The 16,654-nt window shown below is 39.7% G+C and overlaps 1 protein-coding gene across 2 annotated transcripts in view; it reads left to right on the forward strand.

Moving 5' to 3' along the window:
• Positions 1–15,090, forward strand: part of LOC137282328 (nucleolar protein dao-5-like) — a 64,196-nt gene extending 49,106 nt beyond the window's left edge. Inside the window, exons 2-3 of one of the 2 annotated variants that reach the window (XM_067814072.1) lie at positions 8,907–9,030; positions 11,880–15,090. In XM_067814072.1, coding sequence (XP_067670173.1) covers positions 11,990–13,903 — 1,914 coding nt within the window. In that variant the 5' untranslated portion in view covers positions 8,907–9,030; positions 11,880–11,989 and the 3' untranslated portion in view covers positions 13,904–15,090. The remainder of the gene's footprint in view (positions 1–8,906; positions 9,031–11,879) is intronic. The other variant, XM_067814071.1, reaches the window with a different exon arrangement.
• The last annotated feature ends 1,564 nt before the right edge of the window (positions 15,091–16,654 follow it).

The following is a 16,654-nucleotide window of genomic DNA, read 5'->3' on the forward strand; positions in this document are numbered from 1 at the left end:
GCGCAGATCGATGCACATGCTCTTGATCACTGGATTGTCTGGGCCAGACTCGATCATGTACAGACCGCCGCCATTTAGCGGGATTATTGCTGAGTGCGGAGCAAAATTAACCTCACTCCCCGTAGGGGTGATGTTAGAATTATACTCAAAGCGTCGTACAAACATACTCACTCACTAATCTGTGGAAAGGGCGTCCTGCGGGGTATTGCGAACGACAAGCAAAGCCATTTTCTACAGCAGATATTAGTCCAAACTGTAGAATTAAGAAAACCTAAATATCAGTTATAAATACTGAACCATCAGCAAATCCTCAACAATCTTGTTAGTGTTTGCTTTAATGTTCAGGCTACGCTGCTCGATAATGAGACGGAGCAGCTGCTAAACAAGCTGCATAAACCATTACCCGCTGGGACTGTTCCATTCCTGGGTAAACACAATGTAATTATGGTGTTCTAATCCTGACATGAACCAGCGGTGATTATCACAGCGACCTGGCACACTGAACACAGGATGCTGAAAGGAACGACTTAACTCTGCTCATGCACGCCGTAATTAAAATAACCCACATAAAGGAACTCTAGCCAGTAGATGTATGAACATTTTATCTCTAAACACCATCATGGTTAAACTGGAAATTGGCCAAATTCCGTCGACCTCTGTAGCCAGCAATGCCAACATATTTTATGATCAGTTTCAGCTGAGATTTTATCTCATGTCTCAGTATGCAGGGCCAGTGTAGTTCGTCTGTTGAGCGACATTTTATGAAGAATACAGGCAGTGATACTTGTGAAGCCACTTTCATATCTGAAGCCAAACGGAAGCGATGGTTGTTTTTCCTTTCCAAACGTTGGTAGATTCTACTGCCAGCCCAAAACTAGGAAAGGTATGAAGTTGTGGATGCGGCGGAACAAGAAAAGCACTTAAAAGATGCTACTTGGATGAAATGCCGATACCCAGGACTAACATGGCGAGGATGCTAATATTGGCATTTTTCCCGAATGTCGGAGAACACTCGTCCTCTTCTCAATCTGGCGAACTTAACAGGGAAGAGGAAACAGAGAGAATTGACATTTCAATTTGTTGGCCGGCGGACTTCTGAGATGTGAGGCTGTGTCCCTTCAAATCCCATCAGACCTAGGATGAAAGAACTCGCAGTCGGACTGGAATCACGTTGGAACCTCGTGAGCCTTATGTCAGGAACTATAGTCCATTATGAGGAACCCAGGCATCGCCATTTCTTCATATACACGCAATTATATTAAGTAAAACCTTGAAATTCGCATGGAAAAAAATAAAAGCAGAGAAAAAGTTATACATATGTATATACCAATTTCTTTCAAACAGATGATAATGAGATGCCCACAGACACTCGCTAACAGATCGTTCAGGTGTTCTGCTTTCATGTGCTGTGCAGAACCACATAGAACGCAATGAGCAATATTAGATTACAGATTTACATCTTCTTATTGTTCATATATACGCTTTATCTGAAAAAACAAAACTTTGAAAATAGTAACTTTTGCATATCATGGGATATACATACTACAACCTCTATTGCTCTGTTGGGACAACGATTTTCTGTAGAATACTTCCAAAAGGAAAAAACAGCATCTGTGCAAGTTTCACAGCCAAATGCATTCTATATTTTGGTGTTATTCCTGGCTTTGAAACTATCAAGGAAAGTATTGCTATGGTATTGGAGGTGTTTGTGAACCATGGTATGGTCTGCCGTAAATGCTGGCATCTGATAGACGTCGGTGTCCAGTGGCCGATAGTTTCCACGTTTCACAGACTGCACCTGAATATAGAAAAAAAAGCCTAAAGCACCAGTGTGGTCGATCGACCTTTTGATGGCGTCAGGACAGCAACCAAGTGATATCCAGGATCGACTGATCCGAAACTAGGCTGCATGAACTCGAGCACTGCTGTCGAATCTGACTGCTGCAAGCGTTCATCAACTTACTGATGTACGATACGAAAAGAAATAGGCGTCAGCTGTAACATTGAACACAGAAGCTCTGGTCATCGTCCGTGGTCACATGTCATGACTTGAGATGACCTCCGATTCATTTTGTTCTTGTTTGATTGGCGAGGTCGTGTCCGGCGACGCTGAAATGAACTTCCAAGCCAATGTCATCCTGACCTCATCTCTGAACTAACGCGTCGCCTGTCGATGGGTTATGGTGAGAATTTAGCATCACTATGGCGATCCAATTAAGATCTATGTTGTGATAAATCTTCAGCAACCCATGGTTATCGCATGAGGCGACCAACAAGATCGGATGGTCACTTGGTACACTTCGTTCCCCATGAGATCGATGCTCATAATGTTGGTCACTGGACTGTCTGATTCAGACTCGATAATTTCCAGACCTCTACCATATAGGTGGACTATTGCTAGGTGTTAACAAGACAACCAATTATCGATAACAACAGCGTTAGCGTTCATGAATAACTGCGCCTCTCGAACCAAACATCGAGACGTTTCTTATACCCTTGCTCACCAATGTGGCCACACCTGTCTCAACAGTCAGGGCGTGAGTGTGGTTTTATGGGATTTTTGGCAACATTCCAGCATTATCGTGGTCAAATGGATTCACGCATTATATTAACATGTGGTGAATTAAACCAGAGTCTTTTGGAGGAGGAACGAACATTTTAACCTCTAATCTACCCCACAGCCCATTTCAGAACATACCTGGTTTCTTTCAACTCGTTTGGTCTTGTGGGCCCATAGTGATTAACCTTTATCATTTCAATTTTCTTCAGGATAAGAGTGATAGATTCTGTTCTGTCACCTGTCAGTAACCTCAAGTGAAACTCGTCAGAATTGCGACCATAAGTGATAAAAGGCAATGTCAGCGGTTATAGGCGTATCCTTCATTTCATCCCCTACCTTCCATGAATATCTATTGACTTATACCAGATAGCAGTCGGTACCCACTAAGTCATGGAACGTGTTACGTCCATTGTTCAGTACTTGGTTTTGCAGACTTCATCTATGTTTACCTTTGTTGAGATAGTTACGGGCCGAACAGAGAGGAGGCCATTTTCCAAACACTCTTGTCTGTTGTGCAGTTCCTTTGCCCTACGTTTAATTGTGACGTGTTATTGGACAGAAACCTCATCCGCAGCATGAAGTCGTTCATCAATATACTTTGTTGAACTTCTCTTTACTCCAGTTCATGATACGTGGAATACCCGAGAGTGTGAAGCACGCCAAATTGGGAAGGATGCTTCAACTAATAAAGACACATTCCAAACTATCCAAAGCTTTCTGAATAATATTCAAGTATTCCGTTATGTGATCACACTTTGAAAACATCCAATTTCGCATGTACCGCCATTTTGACTCTCAGAACCACGAGACTAAGCGTACAAGAACCAAATTGATTTAACGGTGTAGAAGAGGATACATTAAATGCAAATTTGTCTTCTTTGATCTTATTGAACATGTTTAAACTGCTGTGTAAAACATCACCAGATCAATTAATTCGACAAACAGTTTTAATTAGCACATACACAAGAACCTTTCTTGTAGATATCGCTTGAGTTAACTCTTGACAAAATTTAATCTAAAGGCCAACGTCAGTGTTTCCGTTGTGATATCAATAACGTAATTTATCTGATTTAATCTCACATCCTGGTGCCAGGAAGATAAGACGTCATCTTGTGAAATAACTGAGTCCGGAAACAGCGGTTGATTGTATTAGCAGGATTTTTTTTTATTCTCAGGGTACGCTATGTAGAATCTAACAGGTGATACCTCACCGACTAAGATGGAGTGAGTTAAAATGTGACGTCACGTTGTGACCTGAATGGACTACCTCGAACGTATGCACCGTCTTGCATTTTCCACGTGTAGATCCGTGTCAGAACTGATCCTCAGTAACCCACCCGTGTCTAAAGAGGCGACTAACCTGATCGGATAATCTGAGTCGCTGACGTGGTTGACACGTGTCTTTTTATCCAGACTGAATATCGATGCTTATTATGTCATTTAAACTCACTCATTCACTTTTTGATGTCTTTAGACGACTTAGACACTGAATGATAAATACATTTCACTGTTTTTCAGTATTAATGAAAGGCGAACTTACTTTTCTTCATCCACGCCTTCGCAAGGCTACGTCTTTAAGTCTGTTACAGATAATACACGAATACGGCCATGTATAAGCTTGCTTATATGAAACATGAATGATGTATATAAGTACATCCCATCCACTGTATAAGGTTTATGTCAAAGTTGTGTTTCAAAGTTATTCGATTCTTGTTAACGCCAGCCTGAGTGCCATTCCATGACGTCGGCTGTTAATAATTACGCATCAGGCAGTCCAGTCAATGACACCATGGACAACAATTTATGCAGATGGGTTACAATGACATGTGACAACCCGATCGCATTAGCCGCCTTTTACGAGAAAATACAATGGTAACCAAAACCCTGGTCCCTGGCCTTCAGAACTCTTTAGTCGCTGCTTTCAATGTAAGCTCGAATCCATATTCAGTTATTTTTTAAAAGAATCGTTATATCATAAAATTTACGTTAATCGCCCTTCACCAAAAAACTTAAGACAACTGTCTATACAACATAGTTGCCCTCGTCCGTCCACCTGTCAAGAATATACCCTAAACGATTTACAAAATGTAATCAACATGGGAGGAAAGGTCCTGTGAAGGAATTATGGAGAAACCCTGTCTAGTCAAGTGAATATCATATAGTTCGAGCTGGTTTTAAAAGAGCAATGTATTAAGTCAAATTGCGGCCACGTGTTATCGGGAAGGGAGGTAATCAAATTATCGTTAAAGCGAGGCCATGTTATGAGAGAGGCGTTTAATCAATATTACTTCGGCAATGACTGGAATTACGGCTTTACTTGGACAGTGTTACTGCAGCATGTATTATTACAGAGCGCTCTCTAATATGCGCGAATATGCGAGGTGGGGTCGTTGGTCATAATGCTGGCGTTTTTCCCATGCATCACATCATATCACAATAATGAGTGAGGAAAGCATTGTTTCCTAAGCCCCTACCCGGTCTATGGCTGACATACATGATAAGATTATGAAAGGCAAGACGTATATCCACTGACTCATAAGAATAGCGGCATGGTTTTTAATGCTCTGAATCTTGAATTGTAACAAATTACCAGCAGCACGGGAAAAAAACCCCGCAAAACCGAAAAACGATTCGCCAGTGACTCTTGAGGATCTGTGTTAGAACTGATCTTCAGTAACCCAAGCTTGTGGTAAAAGGCGACTAATGTGAGCACGTGGTCACATCCGCTGACTTCGCTGACACACGTCATCATACCCCAATTGCTTAGACCGCCTCTATTATTTACAGACCGCCCATGTACCTGGAATATTGCTTGACGTGGCCTTAAATGACAAACAAACAACACTATGGTTTGTTATGTTTGATTTTCGATTGTAACCAGCCATCATCAACTCAGAAAACGAACACAAAACTGAAAAATGATTCACCAGTAGCAGGTACAACACGTTCAAGTAACCTTATGCTGTTGATTCTGCCACCGGCTTGTATTTTTAATGAAACTAAAACAATTCCACGATGAATTAGTGGACATTTTTTGTCTGGTCGCGCGTCCAAATGTCCTGTTTTGTATTCAGGTTGTTGGAAAGCCATCAGTAGAAGGAAATATTGCAGACTCTCCACTATCATTTGGAGCGCTAATTGATTGGAAGCATATATTTTACACAAGGCGGCGCTGGGTTAAACAAGATTATGCTATTGATTTTGGTGTTAAAACCAACCAGAATGGCCTCATCTACCAGCGTTTGATAGAAACCTTGCCTAGTATTGCGAAAATGGTTTAAAATGTCTAGAGGGTGTTTCTGAAGAGTTCCTATCGATCAAATGATGGCAGATTCCTTGTAACTAGAACTTTCCACTTTTTAGCCGTTTAAATTTGCAAAGAATTAAAGATTTCTGATGGTCTGAGTTCCTAATGTGCGTTCGGCCCAAAGGTCTTAGGTTCAAAGACAGTTTTCTTAAACATTCTGATGGCATGTTTAGAATTCACTATGTTCTTAGTGCGATGGAAATCTAATTTACGGAGGAAGAACTCCCACTGAGTATTGAATAAACTTCAAACAGAAGGCCCCTTTCGCTTCTCATTAGATGGTGGATTTCTAGTAAACACCATTTTATCAGCAATAAAAAGCACAGTTAACTTTGCCAGATTAAATGCAGGTATTGCAAATCGTTCGGGCTGATCAAGCAGGTCAGGTTTTTAAATTTCTTAACTGAAATCTGTAAAGTTACCATGGGCAACAAAGAGTGTTCAAGTCGCAAAACAAATATCACTGGTGCCACAGAAACAGAAACTCCAAGACACGATAGAGCCAAGAAAGTTCATCTCGATAATGAATGGATTTATAGGAATGCATTTCTGTCGAATTTCATTATCTGGAATGTGTGGGTACCGGTAGTTGGCATTTGAACACATTTATTTACATTACCCGCTGCCAGTATTAAGAATCCATCTTGATGCCCTGCAATGGAATGTTGATCTACAACTGGATTTGGGCTTATGGGCTAACTGGTTATTTCGTTCCAATGACACCATTACAACAATATTGTCGTGATCACCTTTGAGGGACATTTGACAACGCCATAACTTTGTCGTCATTTTGACAATTCACACAAGACTTTGCCCGAGATCCCAGATGCAGAGAAGGCAAAAGGCGGCCGTTCGTCGAATGGACACAGTATGCTTGAACGTACACTCACAAATACAAATACGGATGGAGTGCCGCACAGTCGGCAGGTGTCAAGTTAGTGACAGAAACAATCTACGTTTCTTCATTGCAAGAAAAATATACTTCCCTAAACTTTCAGTGATACGTGCATTTGCTGACGTTAAAAGTATATAATGCTTATATTCTGATGGATGTTTCCAATGATATCTTGGTAGCAATGATTGCCTTAATTCGTCATCAAATGGAACGAAATGTAATTCTGTTTCTACAGCTGGAACATAGGCGTTCCTCTTTCTCCTAGTGTCCGTCTCATTTCTATCATTTAAAAAGGTCCAAATAATGTGACTACTATAACTGACATTGCCATGACTACTAGTAATAAATTATCTTGCATTGTGAATCCTTTATGACAGGACTTGATGTTGATATACATGTAAAAATAGATATGCTTGACGACGATTGTGTGCTGTCGCTGTTTCTCTGCGCAGATCTATACGACTTTACTGACCCAAGTGACCACGATACATCAGATTACATGATGCTAACATTTAGTCACTTCGTTTGAAATCTATATAAAAATCGTAATGTGTAAATCAAATATACACAATCGCATTACTGTTTACTCGTTGGGCAATCATTCATTAAAGAGTAGTACAGCATGTAACATGTTTTCATGTTGTGTTACAGTGTAAAAATGCATTATTACATATTATTGATGTGAATGAGGTATTTGCTGTTGTATGATGTCAGGACAAAGCTCTAGGGGAAACAGATTCATTCATTCAGTCAGTCAGTCAGTCAGTCATCAGATTGGGTGTCTGATTCGACAATTGCACACGTTGTTTTCTAAATTCGTGCCTCCTAAGATTCAAAAGGAGACTCTTTGAAATGATGGTGCAGCATTGAGATCGACAGTTTGAATCCGAGGTAGCTGCAGAGCACTGGAGAGACAATTCCAAATCCATGGCAATTTGTCCTATCTCCCCAGCTCAGCTAGTCACTGCATAACCACATTTGCACTTCGTCTCCATACCAGCACTGATCCGTGAGTAATTCCTTGAGGTTCATTGGGGTATTATAATCTCACAAAAGTTTGTCTTTCGCTTTTCATATCTCAATAAACTGAACAAATAATGAAATTGAATAACTTACCAAATATGATATCTGCAGTGGTTTCATAAAAAGGTGCATTTATTTACATTAAATCAGATTGAAATTACGAGACTGATGTGCACTAGGGACAAGGGAGTACATTATGGGTCGTGATGTGTATATTATCATGTTCTGGTTTTCATATACTTGTATATTGTCTTGGTGCTATATTGTGTCCAACAAGTGCAGTAAAGTACAGCTTAGTGCACATAAACCCAACTGAAAGGGATACTTTGCCACATGACATATTTGAAGCAGCATGGACCAAAGAAACAGTATGTCTGACATTTTCTTAGATGCATGTATGGTAGAAACGTTGTCTACTGTTTTGGGTCACACACAAATATACAAGCTCATACCATTTCTTTAAAACCGTAGTTCGATATACTTATATATAATGAATGTGGTCGGAACCAATAGCGACAGTTCGTTATATATCGTGGTTCGTTATACAGCTATCGCCATTAACGCCTTTTAGTGGAAATGATCAACGTAGAAATTTGAGGTATAGATTTTGAAGATGGTAGCGCTACAGCATTAGTTGGCTGTATCATATCATATCTTCAAATTTTACCTGTTTAACAACATGGCAGACCTCTCCTGGGCATCAGCGATAATGGGTATGAGATGAATAAGATGGCCTATGGAGTGTCAAGTCACACATGCTATCGCTAATTGGTTTCCCTAGTGAATTAATTTGTTTTGAGGTACCATAAAGGACCACACTGTTTTCTGTTGTCACGGTAATGAGATTTATCGTATGGGAAGATAATTTCTCTCGGGAACGTACCACTGTAAAATTTGAAAACTGTCAATAATTTGAAAATAGAATGAATCTCTAAATGTGTCAGTTGTAATATTGTAATACAACCGAATCCTTGTAACTTAATAACAAATTAATTAGTTTTCCAAATGTTTTTTTTTTTTTTTGTTCGGGCGACAAAACACGAATTTGACAATATTGACTCTCGAGAGGTGTTTGCCAGCTAAGAGAGGTTCATATTTGAATGTTTTTCGTTTTGTTTCAGATGCCTGTCCACTGGTAGCAGAGATGGACGCTTTATAAGAAGGTTGTCCCTGGCTTCAGTACACTCACCGACTCAACTTGCTTCAAAGTGCATTGACAACGCTCACATATTATACTGGTTGTAAGTGAGTGATTGAGTTTATCTTTACACTGTCTTTCAAAATATTCCAGCAATATCAGGGGAGTGGGACACCGGAAACGGACTCACACGTTGTACCTTACAAGATTACCATACCGTCCCTACTTCTCTTATATTCCTCTGTCAGTGCACCATGCCGTTGTGTTAGCATCTATGTAAACTTAACGGTGGATCTTGGGTTACCAAGGGTGTAACATGTCAGTCAACTGTGATGTGTCGAAATGACGGTTATGATGAAGTAGAAGTTTGGTTTCTGTGTATTCCATGTGCAACCACATTATGCAGCTGAGGCGAACCTGGTATCACTCGAAGTATATACATATATCCATCAGACTTCAACGGAACTTATTTTGACAGTTTAGTTCTCATAGGCCTTTGACTGGCATTTAGAGAATTTTGTATGGATATCAACGTCTCTATTATGAGGTACACAACGTTTCGCAGTATATCTTTACTCTGTCATCGAGTGAGTGGTATAAGGCAGAGAGCATATATACACGTGTAAGAACAACAAAAGTGAGACAACAAATATGCAGGCTAATCAATGCAGGTTAACCGACATTGATGTTGGCAGTTTTTCAGAAAATGCTGTGGCTGTAACCTTGCCAGAGGCTCCTCCAGACATACCTGCACAAGATAATGGAATAGTCCAATAAAAACACAAGGAATAAGCCCGAAGCTGTACTATTTACATTGAACGACGGCAGAAAAGACTTTAATTTGAATTTTGATTGCTCCAATATAAAAAGAGTTTTCATAAACATTTTGGTTTAACCTTCTCGTCCAACAGGGGTTGGCGGCCTTATATCGAAAACATTATCAACAAGACATCTAAACTGAGTGTAGTATTTCAGAATTTAAAGTTACTACCAAATAGGCCAGCACCAGTTTTTACTTTAGGCTTTACCCCTACCCGTAACAGGCAACGTGAGTTTAGAAACTCCAATACATTACGCCAGCTATGCATGTACAATAATGAGGACCTCAACGTCCAAATTCCATCAGTAGTTACAATGTGGAATAATATTCCCCGAGCTGTTAGAAACTGCGACTCTCTTACATCATTAACATTTCATATCAACGTTAAAGAAAATGTGCACCCAAATAGTATTCACATGGAATAAGGAATATGACAACGAATGGTATGAATTTACAGCTTATTTAATATTTACACGATGTTTCTGGGCAACTTCTTGCCCTTGGTGAATGAAGAAGGAAAAGCGGTAGCCTTGAAACGTCCTGTTGTAACTATTAAAGAAGTTGTAAATCCATAGCATTCGCTGTCATATTACCTACCAACTTCTAAATGCCAATCACGCATCAGGAACAAGTAAGTTAACTGCTTTGCACACACGATTAACAAATATGATGGGTACACTTAATTATGATTTATTTGGAATAAATATAAAATATTGTCGCATCATGTCTCATGGATGTGAGAATGCTTTAAATTGCTTTATTGAATGTCCATTGTATACTATTCGAAGACATAAACTGTTTAAATCTTTAAAGGGTGTTGACAAAACTAGAACACTGATTACTATTCATCTTACCTTACATGTCAATGCAGGGCTTTCAATTACTGAAAATCCGACTTTTTCAAATATATACATTTCTATAGCGCTGAAACAAAACGTTTTCTCAGTCACCTTCTGTTGTACATATCCTATTATAAAAGAGTGGACTTTCTTAAGCTGGATAACTTAAGCATTTTCTTGAATTAATAAAATATGTTTCAATCAATGAACATAATCAAACCACTCAGCAACAAACCTGTTCTTATGTCCGACAATAATTGATAGTACAAACAATTTTTAGAAGAGAAGAAAAAATACCATTTGATCATACCAAAGTTCTATTTACACCTACAAAACGTCTTAGTAACGAACAACTTTCTGGCTCGCCCAACTTTACTCACTAACCAGTGAGCTGTCCTACCATACCCGTCCGTGTTACACTGATTAACCTAGTAGTCCCGTGTCTGCCGATTGACTGTCTGTCCAACGGGTTATAACCTGTGAGGCCGGTGGGGTAGCTTAGCAGTTAAAGCTGTTCGTTCGGCTTACCAAAGCCCAGGGTTCGATTCTCTACCTTGGCACAATGTACGATGCAGTAATATTGCTGGAATACTTCTAAAGGCGACGTAAAATTGAACTTAATCACGCATCGATTCTGTTTGTTGGAACCAGACGATATCAGTCAAACTAATAGCTACGGTATTTGCTGTTAGAAGCGTCTGATTCCAGATATGTCCTTATAAAATGTATCTGCATCTTGAATTTCATCAATGAGAAAAGCCTCATTTTCGCTTCTATCTTCCCCTAAACCAATACCTTCTGTGCAACTGAAATACAAATGAAAGCCGCCTCGAGTCAATTATCGATTTTGTTTCTTGTATTCTATGGCAAATTGGTTTCGTGATTTGACTTATTTCCAAAATAAATGGTTACTCGTCACATGCAAGAAACGATAATGCATGTGACATGTCACTGCTGACGTACTGATTCAGGGTAATTTCAGCAAATCCGAGGTTAACAGGCCGTCGTCATGCTTTAATTTAAACTAAAATAATTCCACTTTAGCGTTGGCTTGGGGCCCCAAAAGATATCATTAATATATCCACATAAAAGTAGGGACCGAAATGACAGAGACATCAATTTCTGTCGAAATTTGCAGATGGTTCTAAATTGCCCTGAAGCAAGAATCCAATGTGAAATACATTTTTCTTCTTGTGTGATTAAGGTAAATCCATAATAAGTAATAAATGTACCTGCTCAAATAGATTCCGGATCACCGTAAGTCATATACTTGAACATATTTACGTTATCATTTCAGAGACCTGTCCACGAGAAAGCTTTGGATATCCTGTTTCCCGAAGACATCGCCATCCAACGGCGATTGATCTATGCAAAGGGAGGAAACCCAGATATTATAAGATAGCCTAGATGAGAATAGCCATGATTTGCTCGTGTGGTAAGCGGTCTTTAGAAACGCCTCCAATACTGGATGTGGAGAGAATACTACAAGATTATGCTTGGAAAGATTTTAAAGAAAAAAGTGGACCAGTTGAAAAGATATTCTTGCGCAGACGAGACTTTGATGTTGATGTTCCTATGAACTACTTCCACTTTGAAGATTCTGATACGATTCTGAAAACAAAAGATTCCAAAGCAAAACCGAAAGCAGCTGCCGGTCAGTCTATTCCAGAAACATCTGTCCTGCAGACACAGTTCAGAAACAACACAAATAAAAGTCAGACATACAAGTTCAGAATAGAAAGGACAAGGAAAGCCACGATCAGTGTCACGTTTCAGAGAGGTTTTTCAATTGGTGGGAAGGCCCAGTTCAAACTGGGACTCCCGAAGATGATGTGTCAAGGAGGCGAAGTTGACATGAGGTTGCAAATATCCAAAACAACTGGGGAAACCTTTGACGAAACACTGACATTTGAGGCCAATAGTGATATCAATGTGGAGGAAAACTGCAACTACACCGCTAATGTGGCCTTCACTGAGAAGGAAATATCAGCTGAGTTCATGGTGCAGACGTTGATGAGGATGCCGACTGGAACAGCGCCTGTGTACATCAGAAGAAAACGAGACCACGAACTTTATGCAACAGTTTTTATAAACGACCTCAAAGACGTTTTCGCCGATTATAAAGCTTCCGCAGAAATCATTGACGAGTCTGCTAAGGACGCGAAGGTTGCTCGGTATGCAATCAAGTTCACTACAACTGGAATTGTTGAGGGAATGCGACTCTCTGGTCAGAAAATATATCTTGACTCAAAGAAGTTAGACAAGGGAGATACATCTGGCATGGAGGTGCCAGTTGCGAGTCAAAGTGCAGGGGCAATGATTGCTGGAGTTGGTGCCGCTCATCATTCTGGACTATTTCGAGCTAATTTCCCATCGGATAGTGATGATGCTAAGGAAGACTCTACAGATGGCGCCTCCATGTCTACCTACAGAAGCATCAACAATGGACAGTCGGAGACACGGATTTTAAAGGCACCTCAGATCCCTACCATTATAACCACAGCTCCAAGCTCCCAGGAAACATCTCCTCCATCTGATGCTGGCACTAACACAAGTATGGAGACACAATCGCTTCCTGAGGACAAAAACGAAGACGTCTTTGACAAGACGACACCATCTTCTTCTGCAACACCTTCTCCAAAACCAAGTCCCGGAAAACTACCCTCTAAGGACACGCATAAGGAAACGGGCAAAGTGCCACTAAAAGAAACAAAGTCTTCGTCAAGAGGATCTAAGGATGAAACTAAAGTCCCCGCCCATGAGGTGAAGTCGCCAACGCAGGCACCAAAACCAAAGGTAGTGAAGGAAGACAGCTTTGGCAAGCACAAAATGGTGAAAGAGGACAGCCTTACCAAAGCTGATGCCACCAAACTTAAAGCAGAACCTCAAAGAGTTAAGCAAGAGTCACAAAAAGTAAAAGAGGCCCCGAAGGTAAAACCAGATCCCACAAAGGTCCAGAATATTAAAATCCTTACAAAACAGACTTCCAACCCTAAAGAGTCCCCAGATGCACCAGAGAAGCAAAGGGATGAGAAGTCAAAGGAAGAGAAGTCAAAGGATGATAAGCCAAAAGAAGACAAGACAAAAGATGACAAGTCAAAGGATGAAAAACCAAAGGAAGAGAAGGTAGTGCTTCGTCGCAGCTTCAAACATGAGACTTTGGAGAGAATGGAAAGGGTGTCATCGCTTTCTGAAAAGCCCAGAATTCTGCCCAAATCAGGGAGTTTACCCAGAGCGAGTGTTCATTCGATTGAACCGCAGAGTTCAGAGGAAGATAGCACAAGCAGTTTAAGCAAACTCTCTAAGTGCACTAGTGTCTGATGAGTAGGCAGTAAAATGACAACCTCATACATTTCACAGTGGTCACATGTACGTAGCTTATGACAGTATCTCTGAATAAGGAAGCAGTCGGAATTATAAATACGTCTGCTGGTGTGTGATATATCTAAATACCACTTTTTAACAGATTTGTTCAATTTTGCCGAGATTTGTGGATACTATATTGATTTCATAGTAAGATGTTCAGGAAGCCTAACCTACTTATGAGGACTACTTATCAGGAAAACTCCGATTTCTCATTCTTCCAGCATTGTGGATTCAAACGTCAACCATTGTATCATGACGTCTTACAGCCATAATGACGTAGGAGAAAGTGTTGCGGCACTTTTTGACAATAGTAGCATCTTGCAGTGAAGTTAAACGTTATGGCATATAACGTTTCAGCTATAAATAGGCATCGAGTGATCCATAATTCTATAAATCTGAAAAATGCTGTATCTTTACCAACTCCTAACAGTGATGCCAGTAATGCCACTGATGTTAGCGGAATTGAATTGTGTGAAGTGTTTTTGTATTTATTATATTTGATTCATAGTGCGTTGACATATGTGACTGCTTCTAGCGTGTAAGCGTTCCACAGTTTTGAGGGTTTTTTTTTCTTTTTTTATGTTTTTTTTGTTTTTTTGTTTTCTTGTTTTCTTTTCATTTGCTATCTTTCACTGAGGACTGATACACGAATATGGACGACAGGGCAAGATGAAAATCATTTTATGCCCAATACATCAAGCCTTTAATTGTTGCCTGGTCTTGTAAGTTGGCGCTTGGAGACGGGGATACTTTCATTTTCAAGTTGTTTGGTGGACTTTACCTGAGCCCAAAACACGTTGGTGAACTCAGCTGTATAAGATATATTTTTGCGCATAAGAACACGGACACTAATTGTGATAAAGCACAAGTGATATTCTTATTCTTGGGACATTGTACATAGAGCATTTCGAAGGTTTTATACTTAGTATGTTATCTGCGAGAAACAGCTGACGTGATGCATTGATTTACACAGGAAGTGTGTGAATCGTACAATATTAATAGTCATGAAAGTAATTTGTTTCTTTGACATGTTTACTTGCATTTGCTATGAAAAGATGTATCGAACTGACATACTAGATACGTGTGTGTTGATTAGATTAAAGCTTTCATACGAAAAGTGAATAAAAACGTAAAAAAAGCAACGATTCATGTATTGTTGTATCCCTTTAACCTGATTCGGAATTCTTTAATCTGGATGCCATTCAATCCGTGAATATGTACATTTGCAGACATGGCATAGAGCCGTCAACACACAGAACATCAAGTAACAAAATACAGTGAAACCAGCATCAGCACTTGTCTAATCCGACACGCTGCCAAAACCCGGTATACAAATTGGGTCATGCCGTTTTACAACGATATTATTGTCATTAAAACATTGTTTATTCCGGCACCAGTCTATTTCGTATTCCGACAGGACTCTCTGGTCCATTCAAACAATTCTAACTGTAATTAACATTGTCTAAACCGGCATGGGGTCCGTAGTCCAAGACACGAATAACAGTGTAACCTTCAGTGTAATCAGCAAGCATTGACTGCACTCAAACGCTCAAAGTCAGCATGCGTATGAGCAAGCCAATCGGTAAAATTACCGTTGTTATGCCTTATAAACGTTGGTGGATTGTATCCCTTTAAGGTGATTCGATATTCTTAAATCTAGATTCCATTCCAAAAGATTACCTTTGTTATGCTTTATAAACGTTGGTGGATTGTATCCCTTTAAGGTGATTCGGGATTCTTTAATCTGGATTCCATTCCAAAAGATTACCGTTGTTATGCTTTATAAACGTTGGTGTATTGAACTAACTGTTTTCAAGTGAGTGACATTGTCATCAATGTCAGAAAATAATTACATTGTAATTATTTTAATTTGAAGAAATATTATCTGATTGTTGGCGATTACCCTCGAGTTATGCACATTACTGCGTATGTTCAGAGAGAGGCGGTGTCCACTAACCTATCAAAGCATTGTGTCGAACCTTGTCCTGTCAGGAAATGTTTCAATTATCTGTCGTGGCACGATGTCATGAAGAACACGAGCTGTGTGCCTTTTAGATGAAACCGTGATGTCAAAAATTTCGAATGGTGTACTAAGCTCATTACCATTAGAGGCAATCTGTTCGATCAAATAACGATAGGATTGGAGATTTTAAGCCTGGCAGACAAACGAAATTATATATTAACACAGTATGGTACTTATTATTGCCGCTTTTAATTCTACAGTAATTGCGGCAAACAGACTCCTCGGTATCAAGTAACATGGCAATAACAAGGCGTCGTCGAAAATAGCATCTCAGTCACATCAATAAGCCTTCAGTCGATTGACATAAATTCCTTTTAAAATAACAATGACTTTTGTACTCTTGGGATTATTTTAAACCGCATTGAGCAGATCTGTAACATATGTGAAGCACTTACAGGGTAAATTCGACACTACGTGGGGCAATAGCAGCTATGACGATTTCGGAATCGAATGTTGTATTGTGATAGGGTTAACTTGATATTGCGAGATTCTTGACAGAATATGAATATGACAGTTGAGAAATTCATGTTTACTTTCATCAGTAATTAGTGAAAGTTATTTTCGGGGAAACCTTTCAGCCTTCAGTGATATTCTTCTTTGACTTTGGAAACCGTTTTGACATTCAGTGGTATTCACCTTCAAAGCTTTTCGTTCATGCTGTGACTGTCGGATGTACTGGAAAA

Source organism: Haliotis asinina, chromosome 4, assembly GCF_037392515.1.
Source record: "Haliotis asinina isolate JCU_RB_2024 chromosome 4, JCU_Hal_asi_v2, whole genome shotgun sequence".
Classification (NCBI taxonomy): domain Eukaryota; kingdom Metazoa; phylum Mollusca; class Gastropoda; order Lepetellida; family Haliotidae; genus Haliotis; species Haliotis asinina.